This window comes from Micromys minutus (genome assembly GCF_963924665.1).
Source record: "Micromys minutus genome assembly, chromosome: 6".
Classification (NCBI taxonomy): Eukaryota; Metazoa; Chordata; class Mammalia; order Rodentia; family Muridae; genus Micromys; species Micromys minutus.
In genome coordinates this window covers 27,512,911-27,533,999 of record NC_137975.1, presented here as the reverse complement: position 1 = coordinate 27,533,999, position 21,089 = coordinate 27,512,911, and the positions used below count along the sequence as shown (strand labels likewise).

Here is a 21,089-nt window from a genome sequence, read left to right as displayed (position 1 = left end):
TAATCACCTTTTTGTTGCAGCCTTCTGACTGCCTGCCAGGATTACATGTATCTGCCACTATGCCCGGCTCCATCTCTCCCACTGGAAAACTCCAAATAATCAGGGATCTCATCTCTGGATTTCTCTTAGAACATTTGTAGAAAATATCTGACTCCCAATGCTAAACCGATTTTTCCTGTGTGTGTGTGTGTGTGTGTGTGTGTGTGTGTGAGTGCTCACGCTCATGCCTATCATGTGCATGTTTGTGCTCACACCACTGTACACGTAGCCAGTGGATCATATTAACAAGTCCTAAGAATAATCTCCCAAGCTAATTTTGAGAAAATGAAACCAAACTTTGAAGAAGAATTTTTATTCTTTTATTCCTGCTCATAGTCCATTAGGACCTTCACCAAATAGACTAATACATCAAATAGTAACTTTCAAGCTTTAAAAAAAATAGATTATCTTATTATTTTATGTATGTAAGCGTTTTGCTTGCATGGATGTCTGTGTACTCTGTGTATACCTGTGTAATGAGGGGGCATTAGATCTCCTGGGATTGGAGTTTGGTTGTGAGCCATCACGTGGGTGATGGAATTTGAACCTCAGTTCAATTAAGAGCAACAAGTGACATTAACCACTGAGCCCTATCTGCAGCCCAGTCACTTCAAGCTTTTTTTTTTTTTTTTTTTTTTTTGATTTTGATTCCTGGTTTTATTATTCAATTTCTTTTTCTACTAAAAGTAGTCTTCAGTGGCTGGGAAGCCTGGCCTCCCAACACCAGAGTCAGTTGGAGCTGGTTTTCTGTTGAGAGGAGTGAGTGTGGGGGGGGGACCCCCGCTCTGCTGGTGGTCTTGTGTGGAGAAGACAAACTACACTTGACAGAGCCTGGGGGGCGGTGGGAGGGGGTGGGGCAGGAGTGACAAGCTGGGGAGGGGACCCACCTCAGTCCCCTGCTTTATTCTCTAACGTTTCTCCACTGGTGGCGTTCTCTGCAGTCTTGGAGGCCTTCGTTTTCTTCTTTTTCTGGGTTTTTCGTCTTGCAGAGCTCTGGAGAAGAGGCCTCAGCTCGGCACCCTGAGCTTCCATCTCAGACTTGTACAGGTCAGGCTCAAAGCGACCGCTGGTTATCCGCATGGGGCCACTGGGCATGAGCAGAACTGTAAATTCAAACTGGGCAACAAACTCACCCTCCTTCTCATAGAGAACATTAAATGGCTGTAGTAACTCATGTTTGGCACACTCCACCACTTCTTCTCACCTTCAAATGCTCTCAAAGTAAAGGGCATGGCATCAAAACGCCTTTCCACCTCACTGAAAAAGGCACGTGAAGTTTTCGTTTTCAGACCATATTGTTTAGAGGGGTCTCGCTTGTAACTGGTGGTCCTCTGTCCTGCATCTTTGGCCTTGCCTTCTCCTGAGCTGATGAGGACATCCACAGCACAAACCTCACGCACCTCAAATTCTGCCTTTCCACGGTCCTTCTGCTGGTCTGTAGGATTCTGGACAATGGTTTTCTCTCCATCCATCACGTGCTGCTTCAAGTGCTGTGACAGCACACCTTCAACTGGTGTGACAGCACACCTTCACCTCCTATTGGCGTACAATTAAACGACTGAGCAACTTTGTTCCAGGCTTCTGTCACTTGTGTGTTCCAGGTTTGACCAGTAGTAGTAAAGAGCTTCAGCACCTAGATGCCTTAATGACATCTGCCTTCCGCCCTGTTACCTGGGTCCCCTGAGCTACACCGATTACAAAGGTGTGAGCCACACTGGCAATGAAGCCGTTCACATGGACCCCCCAAGGTCGATTTTTACCAAGTCATCTTCCTTGAGTATATAGTCCTGGTCACTCTTCAGAGGGGAGAAGTGACACACGGTTATTTACGGAAATGCTGGTAGGAAGGGCAATACCTTTCTTCATCTCCGTTTCCTTCGTGAAGACCTTCCCTGTCTCTTCCATAATCAGAGTCACCTTTATCACACAAGCTCAGCACAGACACACTTGAGCTGGAAGCTTCCACCAAAGATGGAAGCACCCGGTTGGCGATGTCGCCCCCCATCTTATACTTGGTCACGACCAGGTCCTCGGTGATAGTTTGCTCCTGCTGCTCGTCTTCGCCGACATCTTCCCGCTGTCACTACTGCAGCTTTCCTGTTCCCTGAGCTGCGGCCTCCGTCTCTCTTCCCGGCCACAAGCAGTAGCCAGAGTCTCTTCAATCCTCGAGGAAAGCGCGAGCAAGCAAGGGAGCGGGAGGGCGGGCAGAGAGAGCGAGAAGCTGCGAGCGCTCGGGCACACTGGGATCCACTTCAAGCTTTTTATAAGCTACAAATTATATACCTTAAGTGCACACATCTTTATTTTATACTTTGTTCTTTACACATGCCTCTGGTGCTCCCACCTAGATCAACACATAGAACATTTCCATAATCTCTTCTCAACAGGTCTCCCTGCCTTAAAGGCAGCCCAGCCAACAGGGTCTGATGGTACATGTCTGTAGTGAGTAGTATGAGTTCTTGGGAGGCAGACAGGCCACATGGTAATGTCCTGTCTCAAAAGAAAAAGATCAAAATGCAATCAGAGTAGCCCGCCTCCCAACTCTAACCTGCCTGCAGCTCTGTTACAACAGATTAGCTTTGAACTGTTCGTTCTTAGCTCTGGCTTCTTTCACCCAACAGTTTTGAGGGCTCTTCCAGGTTGTACGATGGGCCATTTCTTCTTCTTCTTCTTGTTCTGCACTCTGTATTGGGATTTAGTGAGTTTGCTTTTGTGTTTGGAGTTGGGGGCAGGGTTCGGATGAGGGTCCTATGTTTCCTAGGATGGACCGAAGTTACTCTGCTCAAAGGGACGCTGTGCCTCAGCCTCCTGAGCACTAGAGGACAGGTGTTCACTACTGCACTAAGCTCAGGGCAACTTTTAAACTCTGAATTACCATAGGGAGGTAACCGAATGGTGAAACATCCCTTCTAAGGTACATTAAATAAGAAAAACTGGCTCAAGAGGATCACTCAGGGGGACACTTCTATAAGCTTTAAGTGGTTTTTTTTTTTCTTTTTTCTTTTCTTATGCGAATGGCACTCTGCAGGGTCTTGAGCATAGCAGGACAGTCCTCTACCACTAAGCTCTGAAACAGTTTCTTCTGTTAGAGCGATTACTGGAGCAGGTGCTCAGTGCTACATTGTGTGTCTAGAATTCTTAAAGCCCTGAGTTCACACACACACACACACACTCACATGCATACACACACACACTCACACACACACACATACTCACTCACACACACTCACATGCATACACACACACATGCATACACACACACATGCATACTCACACATGCATATACACTCACACACACACATGCATACACACACACACTCACACACACACTCACATGCATACACACATGCATACACACACTCACTTATACACACATGTATACACACACACTCACATGCATACACACACGCATATATACACTCTCACTTACACACACACACACTCACACACACAAGCATGTACATACTCTCACATGCATACACACATACACATGCATATACACACTCTCACTCACACACACACACACACACACACACACACACACACACACACACTCACATACACCCTAACTCTGCCCCTGTCTGACACATGTTCACAGACAAGCAGTACTCTTGAGCTATCAGCCTGTCCTTTAGAAGGTCTTATTCATCCAAACATCACACACATGCTTTCTTTTTTTCCTTTTCACACACATCACAGTGTATAATATGTACTCTGGTTTAGTTTGCTTTTTTTTTTTTTTTTTTTTTTTTTTAAGCATAAGGAAGTGATTCATATATTACTTTTCTTCTTTCTTGGTTTTGGTTTTTGGGAACAGGGTTTCTCTGTGTAGCCCTGGCTGTCCTGCAACTTGCTCTGTAGACCAGGCTATCCTCAAACTTACAGAGATCTGACTGCCTCTGCCTCCCAGAGTGCTGGGCTTAAAGATGTGCGCCACCACATCCAGCTGGGATACATAGCTAAACATATTTTCCCAGATCTGAATTAGCCACTCAACTAAAAGGCTCTAAAACAAATCAGAGCAGACTTTGAAAAACAGAAAGGCTATCCAGTTCACACCTTCGCTTTATAAAGGAAACACAGCTGCTAAGAAGTAAAGTGGTTTTCACAATTGCCCACGGACAGGGAGGTTAGGACTACCTGCCGAGCCTTACCAGATGAGTGTGAAGACTGCACATTCTGAATTGGACGGATGTCATGCAGACAACCAGAGACTCTCCTGTTCTTCATCAAACTTCTGCTCCTGAACCAAAGACAAGCCGCAAGATGAGTTGCTGTTCACCACAGGAGTGTTAAGAATGCTCCAGCTTCCAACAAACACAATCCCAGCACTCGGCATGCTGACATAAGACAGAGCTTGAGGTCAGCACGACCCACAGACCCAGCCTCGGCAATATTCTCACGCAGGTGTGGATGTGTGCTCTTCCCAACAAGGACTAACTCACTTCAATCTCTGAGCAAGAATTTTCCTACGTGAAGGCATTGCCCTAATATATTCATGAAATGGGATAAGTATTTCTTGTGCACCATTCCTTAGGCTCCTGGCACTTGCCCAAAGGGAGAAGCCTGCCACATAGCTGAGTGAGTCCTACAAGGGCAGAGGGTGCTTCGGTAGTCTGGGCCGTGGAGTTGGCAAGGCCTCTTGGAATAGTGACCCTGAAGGATGACCACAGGTTAGCCAGGCCGGGGCAGACTTGGAAAGCAGGGAATGGCTTCTGAAACAGAGGCATGGAACACAGGAAAGCTTGGAGGGAAAACATGGGAAGAACCAAACATGGCGCTGAGTGACAACTTCCATGAAGTATGGGGGGATGGCAAGAAAGATGGCTGGGCAAGTGCCAGCTGCAGCTTCTTATCTAGGGGAGGAGTTTAAACGGGGAAACGTCTGGGTAGAAAAGCACCTAAGTGACCCCTGCGAGCAAGCCTGTGAAAGCAGGGCCCATCAAGAGAAGTGCCAACGACCTTTCGCTTGGCCTAGAACACCCTAGCTCACCGTGAGAAGGGAACTCGCTGAGCAGTGATCTGCCTCTAAATACAGGAGACCTGTGGTGTCCTCCTAATCAGACTTTCTACTACAGTTGACTTGCCAAAGGAAAATACTACTTCTTGAAGAGTATACTCACAAAAGCATAAATATAAATTCCCCCTGTAAACCCTTACAAAAAAGAAATGAAACCGCAGAAATATGACCAAAGAGAAAGGGAAACTATCACTTTCTAAGCATTTCTTTTTCTACAGATAAAAAGAAAAGTAAGTCAAGCTAGGGAAAGTAGTGCTCTTGCCTCACCGGCATGTTAAACAGTATTTAAACACGGAGATGCTTGTCACACTCCTTTCAGTGAGTTTTCACTCACCCTGAGAGAACAATTCACTTTTAACTGTCAACAGACCATAGGATTTACAGGCAGCAGGAGCAGCCTGTTTTATTGCGGAGCCCTGTGGTCCAGCAGTACCGGCAGCAGCTCTATAACAATCTGTCAGCATTTCCATTACCTGCAGGCATTCTCAGAGTTTGTAACTCTGTCATAAACATTCCCACAAGGCTGAAACTTCATGCACAAGGTCTCAGACTAAGAGCAACTCACTTTAAAAAATATGATATCACTGAATTACACAAGTTCTCCAAGTATCATTGCCACATAAAACACCTGACTTTTTTCTTTCCGTTTTTCTCTTTTCGGTTTCTCTGTGTAGCCCTGGCTGTCCTGGAACTCACTTTATAGAGCAAGCTGGCCTCAAACTGCCTTACAAGTCCTGGGACTAGAGATCCACCTGCCTCTGCCTCAGAAATACTGGGGTTAGAGGCATGTGCCCCCATGTCTGACCTGAAAAACCTAATTTCAAAATCTTGCAAAATATGAAAGGGGATTTTGGTTTCAGGGTCACGTTGTTTGTTTCTTACCTGTTAGCTCAAACTCCAGCAGGCATAGGATGGAAATCACCAACATTCAAAGGGCTAAGGAGTGGTACTCACTGATTCCTGCTCATATTGCGATCCACCATGTATGTATGTATGTGTGTGTGTGTGTATGTATGTATGTATGCATGCATGTATGCACATATGCATGTATATATGTATGTATGTATGCATGCATGCATGTATGTGTGTATGTATGTATATGCATATATGCATATATGCACATATGCATGTATATATGTATGTATGTATGCATGTATGTATGTATGTATAAAGAACTGCCTTCTGTTAAGAAGGTAGTGATCCTAAAACCCAAGAGGTTTCATACATCACTCTCCAGTTTGTTGGTCTGGCTGAAATTCGGGGAGGTCATTATCACTCTAGGTTGACCTACTTTTCTCAAGCCCTATACATCCAGTTCATCAAGTCATCAAGGACCGCCCCAGGTCACGTGAGTAGCACAGCCCAGGAGTGTGTATCTCTCATCCTTAGATCAAACCACCTGTAGACATGACTGTTTACTAGCATTGGATCAGAAATGATATCTTCTCAAGATTGTAATATTTACGAGATTATTTTTGCAGTGCAGAGGATCGAATGCATAGCACCTCACAATGCTAGACGGGAACTTAATCTGAGATGCATCACAGACCTACGATTCCATTTTACAGTACGTTAAAGCTCAGCAGCAGTCAAAGCCCCCATTACTGAGAGGCTCACACACGTCATCTCCAGCCCTTGTGACAACTCTGTAGCATCATCGCACGCTGAACCTGGAGCTCCCCGAGGCAGCCAGGATGGCGGCTGCTCTATGAGGAACCAATGCCTGGAGATGTGTGGTTCTTGCCCAACACTCCAACATTAGGGTCTGTGATCTTTCACTGCACTATTGCAGAGGGTGGAGATATACCTGCTCTCTGCATTAAAGGAGCTCAGGGTCTGTGTGGAGATTCTGTGCTGCACACTTCTCTCAGAACATTCTGGTGACATCACAGCAATTTCTTACTAGACATTAAATTAACATAATGTTGCAAATGCAACAGAAGTAATGGATTGTTACCAAAAAAAATAGTTCTATCTCTGATGATAGAAATAAGCTTAAAACAAATATGCATATATGTCTTGAAGCTTGACCAGCAAAAAAAGTTTGAAACAGAACATGGTCTGCAATGGAAGGAGATGAAATTTAAAAAATTAAGTAGAAGGGGTGGAAAGATGACAGCTCAGCAGTTAGGAGTGGCTGCAGCTTGTCTTATGGTCTGCTGTGACGAACACCATGACCAAAGCAGCTTGGGGGAGCAAGGGGCCAGGATAGGAACTCAAACATGGCAGGCACCTGGAGGCAGGAGCCGAGGACAGGCCATAGAGAAGTGCTGCTTACTGGCTCACTCAACCTGCTTTCTTATGGCACCCAGGCTCACTAGTCTAGGGGTAAAACTACCCACAGTGAGCCAGGCCCTCCCCAATCAACCATCAATTAAAAAGAAAGGACAGACGGATGGGTGAATGGAAGGAAGGAAGGAAGGAAGGAAGGAAGGAAGGAAGGAAGGAAGGAAGAAAGAAAGAAAGAAAGAAAGAAAGAAAGAAGAAAGGACCATAGGCCTGCTTATAGCCCAGCCATGTGGGGACATTTTTCTCAGTTGGGGTTTCCTATTCCAAAATGACTCTAGGTTGTATCAAGTTGACATAAAACTAGCCAGCACACTGCTCTTCCAGAGGATCTGAGTTCAATTCCTAACACACATGCCAGGAAGCTCACATCCTCCTATGCCCTATAACTTCAGTTCCAGGGCATCTACTCTGTCATTTTAGACTCCACATCCACCCCACACATGCCACACACAGACAGACACACACACACACACACACACAGACACACACCACACACACAAATTGAAGCAGAAGGATGGATGGTCCTCGGTCATGAGCACTGGGGACAACACTTGCTACCAGGAAAATCAGGAGCCGTGCATCCAACCAAACTGACTCAGGTGACTGACAACTCGTTCTATTATTAGCTCCGTGACTTTGGACAAGTTATCCGATCTCAGTCATTGTAAAGGTTCGATTTATTCACTTGTAGAATCTGTGGTCATAACAACATCTACTTCAGAGGCCTGTGGTGAGTAATGAATGACACCATCTTATCCAGTATCTAATAAGTGTTCTGTGTGTGTTTTGAGACAAGGTCTCTCTATATAGCCCTGGTTGTCATGGAACTTGCTATGTAGAACAGAGAGGCCTTGAACCCTGAGATCCTCTTGCCTTTGCCTCCTGAGTGCTGCCACTATGCCACGCTTGACTGGTGTTTAAGACAGCATCTTGTCCAGTGGTGGCAAAAGTGTTTAGTCCCAGCACTCAGGACAGGCAGATCTCTCCGAGGCCAGCATGGTTTACACAGAGAAACCCTGCCTTGATAACTCCCTCACTCTACCCCCCAAAAAGGACACACCCTTACTATGCTGCCTAGGGAACCCTCAAACCCGTGCTCCTCTTGGTTTGATTTTCCCCTTGCTGAAATCCCAGGCAGGCCCCACTTCACCAGGCTCCAAAGTGTTCATGTGCCCCTGTGGCGAGGGCAATGCTACTGAGTTGACGCCCTGAAAACTCCCTCTCGCAACACTGCAGACTGAACACATCCTTAACGTCCTGTGGAGATCTCAGTCGTCAGCCAACAGGAACAGCCATCTCAAACACGCTGCTTTCCCCAGCTTAAAACCAGGAACAACCCTGAGCTTTTCACTGCCTCAACCCCACAACCAGCCACTGAGTCCTACTGATTCTGCATCTCAAATATGCGTAAAATGGTGTTTTCTTTCTCCAGTGCCCAGGTCGTGAGGACAGGGAGAATTTTCTTCTCTCTCTCTTTTTTATTTTTTAAAAGATTTATTATTATTTATTTTATGTATATGAGTACACAGTAGCTGCCAGACACACCAGAAGAGGGCATCAGATCCCATTACAGATGGTTGTGAGCCACCATGTAGTTGCTGGGAGTTGAACTCAGGACCTCATTTTTTTCCCCTCACAACTTTATTTTAGAGAGAGAGAGAGAGAGAGAGAGAGAGAGAGAGAGATACATGTACAGATTTTTAAAAGCATTTTGGCATAAAACTATATGAATATATTTTTGTCAGTACTTGATTTTTTTAGAGGTTTGACAGTATGCATTGAAACCTTACCAGTTACCATAAGCATAAAGTACATGTAAAACAAAATGTAACATGGAAATAGTCAAAGTTTTCTTGGTGTGTATAGATTAAACATAATGATTTTTAAATACCAAAAATCAATCTTCTTAGCTCTTGAGTTATTAGTGCTTTAAGGTCTAGGTGTGCCCCACTCTGAGAGGGTGCTATAACACTTGTTTTTATTTTCTAAAAAGGACTGAGGCTTCCACTTTTTGGCCTTTCTTTTTTTGAGCTTCATATGATCTTGTGAGTTGTTTCTGGGGTGTTCAGAGCTTTCTGGGGCTAGTATCCAATTATCAGTGACTGCATACTATGTAGAACTCAGGACCTCTTAACCGCTGAGTCATCTCTCCAGCCCAGAGAGGATTTTCTTACCTGGGATTCCTCAGGCCATGTCCAACAGTAGCAGACATAGAAATATTTGTTTTTAACAACAACAAAACAAAACTAAAGAGCTGGATGTTGCAGGCCAGAGGCTTTCAATACCATTTGCACCTGTACTCTGAGCTTCTAAGATCAAAGCAGAGGCAGGTAGATTCTATTTATGGAAAACCTACTGTGGATGTTTTTATACTTTGGTTTCATAGACAATACTTGCCGTGTACAGGTGTCTTGTATCACAGATTCATTCTTTTGTGGTGCTCATACTAACTTGACTGTATATGTAACTTACATGTATAAAATAAACATGCATAACTTACAATAAAATATCATAGGATAGATTCTTGATATGTTAAAAGCAACGCTATTCCTTTTTTATATAGGAAATTAGATGTATGCTATTCTAGGTTGCTCTTAAAACTAGTATGAAAAAATACTGAATGTTGTTGCTTATAAAGCAAACTGATAAACAATGCAATACTATATGCCCTATAATTTGATCAGTAACATTAAATGTCACATATTTTTTTGGTTCCCCATTACAAACATTATGACAGCAGATCTTCCAAGATAATTTTATGTATGTTATATATATCATATAAATCTGTAATTTATATACTTGCATATACACACAGCACAAGAAAAGCAATAATTAACAACTCACCTCCTTCTAGAAAGGGAAGAAACTGGTGTGCTTGTAATGTCGGGTTCCCATTCATCTCCAGGGTCACAAAAGACATCCTCACCCCTGTTACCACTGTTACTCTAAGAAAATAAAAAATAGCCTTCACATTAAACATGCGTGGAAGATGTTTTACAATTCAGTAACAACAAAATAAAAAGCTTAAATAATTTAATTACTTTAAAATATAAAACTGAGGACCTCCTGAGTCAACTAACCTGGGACAATGGGGCTCACAGAGGCTGAACCACCAACCAAAGGGCATGCCTGGGCTGGACCTAGGCCCTCTACACATTTGTAGCAGGTGCAGCTTGGTCTTCTTGTGGGCTCTCTAACAACTGGAGTGGGGGCTATCTCTGATTCTGCTGCTTGTCTTCCCTTTCCCCTTGCTGGACAGCCTGGTTGGGCCTCAGTGGGAGAGGATGCACTTACTCCTGCTGTGACTGGATATCCCTGGGCGGGTACCCAAGGGGGAAGGCTTTCCCTTTCATTGAGGAGAAGAGGGAGTAGTGGAGAGAAATTTGTGGGGGAGAGACTGGGAGGAGAGAGTGGGGGCTAGGGTTGTAACTGGGATGCAAAGTGAATAGATAAATGAATGAAAAAAATATAAAACTAGTTATTAACAGGTTATCTGATTAGGTTTTTTGGGTTTTTTTGTTTGTTTGTTTGTTTTGTTTTGTTTTTTCAAGACAGGGCTTTCCTGTGTAGCCCTGGCTGACCAGGAACCTGTTCTGTAGACTGGGGTGGCCCTAAGCTCACAGAGATCCATGTGCTTCTGCCTCCTGAGCGCTGGGACTAAACACATGAGCCACCACAACCTGGCTTATCTGATTAGTCTTAACAGATATATTATCAACTAAATTAAAAACTACCTATACAATTATAGTCATAAACGCATGAATGTAGACACCATTATGAAATTAATTAAACTAACCAAAAATAGCAACAGCAACAAACTATGCTCACACGATGCTGGAAATTAAAATAAGTCTCATAAAAACAACAAAATATTTCAAAAACTGTAGCCTGGACAGGGAGATGGCTTGGTCAGTAAAACCCTTACCTTGTCATCGCAATGCCTGAACTGATCCCTAGACCATGTGAACAACGCAGGGTGAGCTGGCACACCTTTGTAATCCCAGTGCTCGGGAGCTGGGGTGCTGGATCTCCAGCCCAGTGTAGTGATCTCCAGGATAATACAGTGAGCTCTAGGACAGTGGGGAACAGTGGACCGTGTCTGAAGTCCGAGACTGAGGCCGACTTCTGGTTTGTGTGCATGCACACACACACATACACACACACGCACCAATCACTTCTAGGTTCAGTATCCTGATAATAATCTATATGTTAGATATTGAAGTGCTCTCAATGAAAAGTCTACTTGATACCACGGAGCTTGATTCAGACGGTACAGCACATGTAACAACTAAGAAACGACTTCAATAAATACTCAATGGCAGGAAGTCTAACAACAAGCTACTGAGCAGGGTTTAGAGTGTGCAATGGCATGAGAATGGTCAAATGCCCTCAAGGCTGTTTTAAATTCACTCAAACTTGATACTGTAAAATCAGAAATTATTAACGGTAGAGGATGAAAGGAAAACCTCCCACCAGCACACCATACAGAGAGACACTGTCACTGCTCTGATGTAAAACTCTCAGGATCTGGGACTTCTCTCAAGCACACTTTGCTGGGGCTGGAAGGCTGGCTCAATGGTTAAGAGTCTTGCAGAGGACCTGGGGTTGGATCCCAGCACCCATGTGATAGCTCACAACCATCTCAGTTCCAATTCCAGGAGACATAATGCCCACTTCTGAATCCTGAAGGCACCAGGCAAGCATGTGGTATGTACATACACACACAGGCAAAACACAGACACACAGACAGACAGACACACAGACACAGACAGACAGATACACACACACACACACACACAAAAAAAAAAAAAAAAAAAAACAGAAGAAGATACTTTGCTTTCCTAGAACAAACACTGATGGCTCATGGTAGAAATGTGTTTGTTTGAAAAAACAAAAACACCAAAGAGGTTCAGGTTTGGTTCGGTGGGTTTCATTTAGGATTTTCCCAGTGTTCATATAAGATTGGTTTGTAATCTGATCATGTTTTCAGCTTTTTCGTTGGTTTTTAGAGGTGGTTTGTGACTTGTCTGTGTGTATTGTTTTGTTTTGGTTGTTTTGAGAGCAGAGTCTTTCTGTGTAGCCCTGGCCGGCCTGTAACTATCGATGTAGACCTCAAACTCAGATCCACTTGCCTGGGACTTCTCCCAAGTGCTGCAGTTAAAGGTGTGAGCCACACACGATTCTTAAATGCTTTTAGTTGCTTTGAGCATCGTAAGATGATTTGTGAAAGGTTCTTCTCACAGAACAGGGCTTCTCTTTTCCCTGGCACCCTGAAAGTGCTCATAAAGTTGACCAGAACCAGTATCTTTTTTATCGCCTATTTAATCCTTCTCACCCCCATTTATTCCTCTGAATTTTTAGCACACATTCTTATGTGTTCAGACTTCTCTGTTTAGCACAGGCTAGCCGGGAACCACTGATCTGAACCTCCGGCTTCCTAAGTGCTAGGATTACAGGTGGGAGCTACAAAATCTGGCTTTCCTACCTTGTTTTTATTTTATTTTATTTTTTCCAGTTCTTCAACTTTATTTGACATTCAACAGTTTTCACCTACATTGACTGTAGATTTCTTAATGTGGTACCAGGCATAAGAGTTACCACTGTGAAGAGCTTGTCTGGCGAATTCTTATCCTCATTACGTTTTCTGCACAAATGTACTCGGATGCGATACGGAACTTTCCTCATTCCTTTGGTCCAGATGGTGTTACTGAATGGGGTGTTGTGCACATCTCAAGCCCCCATCTCCTTCATGTCAAATTTCTGGATTTCTCTGAGTGCCCAAGCAAGGAGCACGCTTCTTGAAGCCCACTCCATGGATGCTCTTGTGAATGCTCATGGTGCACGGTTGGGTCACCGTGTCACTGATGGCACTGAAGGCAGCACGGCCCTTCTCAACACCCTTCTGTGAGCGATCCATTCCGCCAGACCCAAGCTGGAAGAAGCTCCTACCTGTTTTATAAATTGTTTTTAGAATCTACTTCATTTATGAACGTTTAAAATTATTACATGGTTGCCCTTCAGGTGACTCAGCTTTTATAATTTCTCTTTTCCTAGAATGTCTTCTCCTTTCTAGAAGTCTCAAATAAATAGCATAGGAAAGGCTCTAAGGCAACAGCCCATAGAGACACTTCCATAGCCATGTTTACTAGAATATTTACAATATCGCAGTAGCCAGGAGATGGAAAATAGCCTAGATGTCCATCAAAGATGAATGTTTAAAGAAAATGTAATATACATCCACAATGGAATTTTATACACCTGTTTTTTGAAATCATAACAGCTGCAGAGAAATAAACGGAACTGGAAACCATTACATTAACAAAATAAACCAAATTCAGAAAGACAATGGTGTTTAGCTGTTTCCTCTTGTATATGGAAGCTAGATTTGCAACTAGGTGAGTGTGTGTGTTGCAGAACACGGTATCATGAGAAGGGAGGAAGGGGAAGATATGGAACATGGGTGAGGGAAGGGGGCCAGCCACAGAGGCAGAGGCCTGCGAGCCTCTGAGTCTGAGGCCAGCCAGTGGGACGGAATGAGGTCAGGTCTGGGAAAACTAAAGAAGTCAAAGGATACTTTGCCAGGAAGAAGAAGGTTAAACCTTGGCTTCACTAGTTACTAAAAGAAAAATCAAGCAAGTTCCTTAACATTGTGACAATACTTAGAGCAAGCAATAATCGACAGCAAACAAAAACTCATATTTTGCTATTATTTTTTTGAAAATGTAAGGCGAGAAAACAGATGTTAAAAACAACAAAAAGATGGTTTTAGTTAACTGTGGTCAACGAAAGCAACAATTAACACCTAGAAGACAAGAGTAGGAAACTCTGTAATAGCATACATTAGTCAGGCACAAGGAGAAAATGCCAAGCCGTGTGACCTGCTGCTCTGTTGATCTTCCCTGAAGCTGAAGGACAGAGCTGGTGGAGCACACAGCAACAGACAGATTCAGCTCTGAATGGCTGCCAAACTTGAACGACGTTGAAGCAAACCAGAGACTCCACTGACATGCACAAGGAAAGCAGAGTCACGCACACGGCTCATGCTGGGATCTCAGTACGTGATGGGTCCCCTCTTAACAAGAATATGTCACCTCTAGATTTTGTTTTATTTTGGGAGGAGCGGAGAGCTTGACAGTGTTTCCTATAAACCAGTTCGGCCTCAAACTCACTAGTAATTGAGGTGGGCCTCGAACTCCTCATCTGTCTGCATCTCAAGTGCTGGGCTCACAGGCACACATGGCCTTTCCCAGCTGCATTTTTAAGAGTTTATAGAGGAGCTGAAGAAGTTAAGAATACTGGCTGCTCTTCTAGAGGATGTGGATTCAATTTCCAGGGCACACATGGTGGCTCACAACCCCTTGTAACTCCAATTCCAGGGAGACCCAACACCCTCTTTTGGCCTCTGAGGGTACAAGGCGCACATGTTAGACACACAGACAACAGACAGACATTCATGCAGGCAAAAGACACATAAGTTTTTTTTTTTTTTTAAGTTAGAGATTTTTAGTGTCACAAACCTCATAAAGCTCCTTCATTGCTGCAAGTTTAGATTCAAACTTTTCCAGACTCCAGAAAGTTGAGATTCCAAGCTGGAGGTTACGAACTCGAACAGAAGTATCAGTATGGCCCTTGTCTGATGCATCATGTCTGGAGAGAAAGAAAAATGCTTAAGCTAGAACACAGAAACATCCAGTGGGGCTCTTAGTGGCAAAGAGCACATTCTGCTCTTCCAGGGGACCGGCGTTTGCTTTCAAGCAGTCATACGGTCTGGTTCACAAGCACCCGTAACTCCAGTTCGAGGGGCCCTGACACCCTCTTCTGGCCTCCAATGGCTACTGTGGTGCACATGCATATACAGTGTAAATAAGTAAATCGTTTTTGAAGAATTGGGATGTGAGACTGGGTGGTGTGGCTTGGTGACACAGCACATGCAAAGCAGCAAGAGTCCACCAATACAGGTGCAAGACAGAAAGGAGCAATTGTGCTTCTGTGCCCTAAAGACACAACGTATGCATCACAGAACCAGAGCTGTGGGTGGAGCTCCATTGGAAGTGCTTGCCTAGAAAGCACACAACCCCCAGTCCCATCCAAGCACACACACACACACACACACACACACACACACACACACACACACACACACATTTGTTGATGTACAGATCAACAAATGTAAAAGCTACTCACCTGCCAAAAGCATAGTATTTTTTAAATTTGTCACTGATGGCATTGGCTTCTTGAATCATGGTGGAGAGTTTCATAGAGCTCCAGTTTGGCTGAACTAACAAAAAGCATACAGATTAGAGCCAAAATGCATGTCTGACCTCGAGCATTTATCACCAGTTAGAATAATCCCATACTCCTGATGTTAGGGGCTGGAGAGATGGCTCGGCAGCTGAGTGTATTGGCTGCTCTGTTCTGAGGACCCAGGTTTGATTCCCAGCACCCACACGGTAGCTCACAACCATCTGTAGCTCTGGCTCTCTGAAGATCGGACCCCCTCTTCTGGCCTCTGTGGGTACCAGGCATGCATGTGGTGTACAGATATACATGCAGGTAGAACGCCCATACTCGTTAAAATTATGTTAAAAAAATTAAAATGACATTAAATGAATGTTTTTAATCCTGTATCACAAGAAAAGAGCAATGTATGAGTAACTTTTTTTTAATTCTTAAAAGTCAAGATAGTCTTTGCATAAAGTGGGTTGTCTTGTACTTGGTGGAATGGTATAAAGCAGAGAAAAAGGATACTGGAAGAGAGGAACACCGATTACCCTTTTATTATTCCTCTAATATGTTTAGAGGGTGTTTTTCTTTTATACTATTAATTTTTAAATGTTTTATTTATTTACTGGGGCATGAGGACAAGTCATGGGAATCAGTTCTCTCTTTGTGCCTTGTGGATCCTGGGACCTCGGCAGCAAATGCTTTCACAGGCTGAGTGATCTAACTCGCCTCAATTAGTTTTCTTTACTATCGAATTTTTCTAAATCAGCATGTAAGATATACTATAGGTTAATTTATTAAAATCTATACCCCTTTTAAATTGTCTAGACAGATACAAAAATTAAAAATGGTATCTAGAAGTATAGGTCCACAGAGGAAACACCTGCTTCATATAGGGCCTTGGTTTAATAACACACACACACACACACACACACCTTATTAAAAAATAACCAAAGTAAAAGGAGAGTGAGTTAACATGCAGCTCCATTTTTCACCCTGTAAATTAAGGATTTAACTCAGCTTTTCAAATGTCAGGCGCTTTCCTCCCACAGAGTTATAGCCCTCCACCCTAAATCTGAGGTGTTATCATAAATATTTTCTCTATATTATGTCAAACAAAAAGCCATGTGTAACCCATGGGTAATATTCACTATTTGTCTTCAGTGGTGACAAAAGCTTTCTTCTGAAGACCCAGGACGAGGTAAGGAGCCCATTCTTGTCACTCTGTTCAACAAAGCATCATGAGTCCCAGGCAGAGACATTGACAAGGGAAGAAATGGGATCCGAACGGAAAAGGAATAAAATCGTCTGTGTGGAGATGAGATGGGCATTAAAGAGTGCACCAAAACAGGTGCAATATAGAAGAGCAATTGTGCTTCTGTGCCCTAAAGACACAACGTATGCATCACAGAACCAGAGTGTGGGTGGAGCCCCATCGGGAGCTGCTTGACTAGAACACACACAGCCCCCAGTCCTGTCCAAACACACACACAGGCACGCACGCACACCACCTGCACACTGACATACAAACCAACTTTGATGAAAGAAACTGGACATAAACAAAAGACACAGTGTTCGTGCGTTAGAAGATTAAACCTTACAAGAACTGGCTAAAGCAATGTATAGCTTTAATGTTCTCCTTATCAGATTCCAATGGCATCTTTCACAGAAACAGAATATCAACCCATTTCAGTATTAAGACTCTAAATGACTCATTTGAGTATTAAAAACCATTCATATAACTGTATTGACACACACACACAAAACCAGCATCTAGAATAAAGCCTTATTTACCTATTTACTTACTTAACATGTGTATTTATTTGGTGCTAGGGCTTTCTGCATGCCAGACAAATACTTTTTACTAAATGACATCCCCAGCCAAGCATTTTAAATGTGTAAAGGCAGCTAAAATAAGGACATAGACCTTCAGAAAGTATATGTTAACTTCAGGGTATACTCACCGGTGAAAGTTTTATCCCTGTTTCCCCGATTCTCCTGAAGAATTTGTACTTCTTCAGCGATCTTTTGCTTTTCAATTTCTAAAGCTTCTAGGATCCTTGCATGTCGGATTCTATGGTCTTCTAAGGCCTAATGGATATGCATTTGTTTAGATCAGCACAGGAGGATGTGGAGAGAGAGAATTTACAAAGTCAGAGAAGCTGCATGTGTTTATCTGTATCACTGTACTAGCCACACGGTTATTTATATACGCCTTACAACAGTGTTACTTATCTTACATCTACATAAGACAATCATTTTCAAAGCAGGTTAATCCAGCCAGCAAAATGGCACCTGCCACCAACACTTGACGACCTGAGCTTGATCCCCGGGACTCACATGGTGGAAACAATCACCCCCCCAAAAGTTATCTTCTGACTTCCACATACACACCATGACATATACAAAGAAATAAGTGTTCTTCTAACCAAAGAGATTAGTAGAGGCTGGGCAGACAGCTCAACAGGTGAAGTCCTTGCTGCACAGTATGAGGACTGTGTTTGCGCCCCCAGCATCCTCATACACATTTTGGAAATAGGGTTACAGATGTAACCCGAGCACCATGGGAAGGAACCAACAGATGCTGGCGCTCACTGGCCAGCCAGTCCTGCCAAGGACAGCAGGTTCTGGGCTCAGTGAACTATCCTGTCTCAACAAATAAGGCAGAGCAGAGACTGAGGAAGACATCTGATGTCAACCTCTGCCCTCTACATAATCGCCCCTGTGGGCAGGCATACCATGAGTACACATGAGTACAAACACATGCATAGCATCCCCCCAAAAAGATCGATCACTGTAACACTACAATGAAATTCCATCTTACCAAAGTCACTTCATTAAGAACACATGGTTAACATTTTATTAAACACAAGAGTTATTTTTAGCCCTTTCCTGTTCGGCGCGTGCGGTTGAGGCAGGCATTGCTGCCGGTGGTGTCTCGACACTTCTACTGCAAAGATGGTCAACGTACCTAAAACCCGAAGGACTTTCTGTAAGAAATGTGGCAAGCATCAGCCTCACAAAGTGACCCAGTATAAGAAGGGCAAGGATTCCCTGTATGCCCAAGGAAAGCGGCGCTACGATCGAAAGCAGAGTGGCTATGGTGGGCAGACGAAGCCGATTTTTCGAAAGAAGGCCAAAACCTCAAAGATTGCGCTCAGGCTTGAGTGTGTTGAGCTCAACTGCAGATCCAAGAGGATGCTGGCCATTAAGAGATGCAAGCATTTTGAACTGGGAGGTGACAAGAAGAGAAAGGGCCAAGTGATCCAGTTCTAAAACTTGTGTTCTCTGAGGAAAATACTGAAGCAGTAGAAAAATGACCTGCTAGAAAATAAAGTTATTGTTAATGAAAAAAAGTTATTTTTAAAAAGGATTTATTTATTATACTTATGTGAGTATACTGCCACTGTCTTCAGACACCCCAGAAGAGGAAATTGGATCCTATTACAGATGGTTGTGAGCTATCATGTGGTAACTGGGATTTAAACTCAGGACCTCTGGAAGAGCAGTCAGTGCTCTTAACCGCTGAGCCACCTCTCCAGCCCAAACACAAAAGTTTTTAAAAACTGATTTATAAACTTTCTTAATGATTTTTCTCATAAAAAATCATTCTAAGAGTTTATTACTATTATTACTACTATTATTATTATCATCATCATGTCTGTATGATTTTGGGGGGTGGCTGGGTCGCACATGGTGAGTGTAGTTGTAGAAGCTGAAAAACAATTGTGTAGAATGGTTCTCTCCTTCCACCTTTATGTGGATCCCAGGGCTCAAACTCAGGTCACTAGGCTTGTGAGGTAAGTTCTTCACCTGCTGAGCCGTTTCACTGGACCATCACAAGGAACTTTTGATGGCATAGATTAATATTTTTCTTCCCATTGCTAGAAAGTAAAGAATCTGCAGAGGTAAAAAGGGGTGGGGGTGGGGCACTGCTCAAAAAGAACAGCAATTAAGAACATTTGCTGACTCGAGTTAAAAGACATGACGTAAGAAGAGTTCCCGGGGTTTCAGTGGTTTGTTGCACTCCCGATGTCTCCACCCAAGTTAACTGGCAATGTGCTTACAGCACAGTACACCATCGGGGTGTGAGTCACTGGGAGCATTTCCTTCCACCCCTGACGTCAGTCCTGCTCTTCCTCATCCCACAGACTTGGGAAAAGAAAAGAGAGAAAATAAGGCTACTGTGGTGCACTGCGGCGCACACCTTTAAACCAGCAGGAGAGGCAGAACAGGCAGATCTCAACAGATTCGAGACTAGCTTGGTCTACATGTGTGTTCCAGACCATCTTTCCAGCCCCAGAAGCTGCATTTCTAGCAGGTTTCTAGAAGAAACTAATGTTTTCTCACCCAGAAAACACACTTCAAGAACCAGCAATGTGGAGCTGGGAAGATGTCTTGGCAGTTACGAGCACTGGCTGCTCTTCCTGCAGACCTGGGCTTCGCTTCCAGCCCCCACATGGTGGCTCGAAACCATCTGTAACTGCAGTTCCAGGGGATCTGATGCCTCTTATGTCCTGTTAGCACACACATGCACACACATGCACACACACACACACACAGAGACTGATATAACTGACAGGCAGCTGTAGACTGGAGAAAAGAAAACATTAGAATGGAGCTAAGGAAAGAGGGCTATGTGCCTTCTAAAGTGTCATGTGCTGGCACACGAGCAGAAGCTGGACAGGTGTGTGGGCAGAGGGTGACAGTCCCACAGGCTCACCTGCTTTGTGGCCAGGGTCTCCATCTCCAGTCGCCTTTTGTTCACGTACACCTCCTGTTCAAGATGCTGCTTCGCCTTTTCCAACTCCTCTATCTTGTGACTAGCTTTTTGGTTGTTTATTTCCTCCAATCTCTTCCTTTGAGACTCTTCCCTCTTTATTAATTTGTTAACAGTTAATAAGAATTAGCTGAGGCAAAAATGCAAAGACATTTTTCAGAGACAGTGGCCCTAGGGTGTAAAAGTTCCCCTTGTAATGAATGACCAAGAACACAGCAAAGTTGCGGAGCACTCACACGGGATAGGTGACCTAACCAGACTGGAATGTCATTGGTCCAACTTTGGAGTTATGCCCTCTAAAATGGGTTTCTGGGGCTAAAGTGTTACCACTGAATCACCATGAGGAGTCACAACCTCTGTGTTGGGAGAAAGGAGTCTATTTTCTTCTACTAGAGGCTAAGATCTACTATTAACTTGTTACCTGTAGCTCTAACCTTGTTTTAAAACACTTCTCCAGCTCCATTTTAAGTTTTTTCTTTGGCTTTTGGATAGTGTTTTGTCTCATGTATCCCAGGCTAGCCTTGAACTTAACTGAAGATCTGACTAAACTCTCGATCCATCTGCCTCCGCCACTCAGTTGCTGGGATGTCCACCACCACGCCCAATTTATAGATCACACCCACGGGTGCACATATGGTAGAAATCACCCTATCGACTAAGCCCCCTCCCGAGGCTGTTGGAGCTGTCAGTCCCCCCTGAGACCACTCTGAGACGCCCTCAGAGAACGGTGGAGTGTCC

At 43.8% G+C, this 21,089-nt stretch overlaps 2 protein-coding genes across 2 annotated transcripts in view; one reads left to right on the top strand and one right to left on the bottom strand.

Moving 5' to 3' along the window:
- KIF14 (kinesin family member 14) overlaps window positions 1-21,089 on the bottom strand; it is a gene marked incomplete at both ends in the record, with an annotated part of 57,854 nt that overhangs the window by 10,159 nt on the left and 26,606 nt on the right. Inside the window, 6 exons of the mRNA XM_080917736.1 lie at window positions 4,194-4,282; window positions 10,193-10,293; window positions 14,866-14,995; window positions 15,533-15,626; window positions 17,536-17,662; window positions 20,295-20,447. Of these exons, the coding sequence (XP_080773862.1) occupies window positions 4,194-4,282; window positions 10,193-10,293; window positions 14,866-14,995; window positions 15,533-15,626; window positions 17,536-17,662; window positions 20,295-20,447 (694 nt within the window). The remainder of the gene's footprint in view (window positions 1-4,193; window positions 4,283-10,192; window positions 10,294-14,865; window positions 14,996-15,532; window positions 15,627-17,535; window positions 17,663-20,294; window positions 20,448-21,089) is intronic.
- Window positions 18,510-18,847, top strand: LOC308421519 (large ribosomal subunit protein eL42-like; the record flags this gene model as incomplete). The annotated part of the gene is made up of 1 exon (XM_080917920.1): window positions 18,510-18,847. Exon 1 carries the CDS (start codon window positions 18,530-18,532, stop codon window positions 18,845-18,847), a length of 318 nt encoding a protein of 105 aa, XP_080774046.1. The 5' UTR covers window positions 18,510-18,529.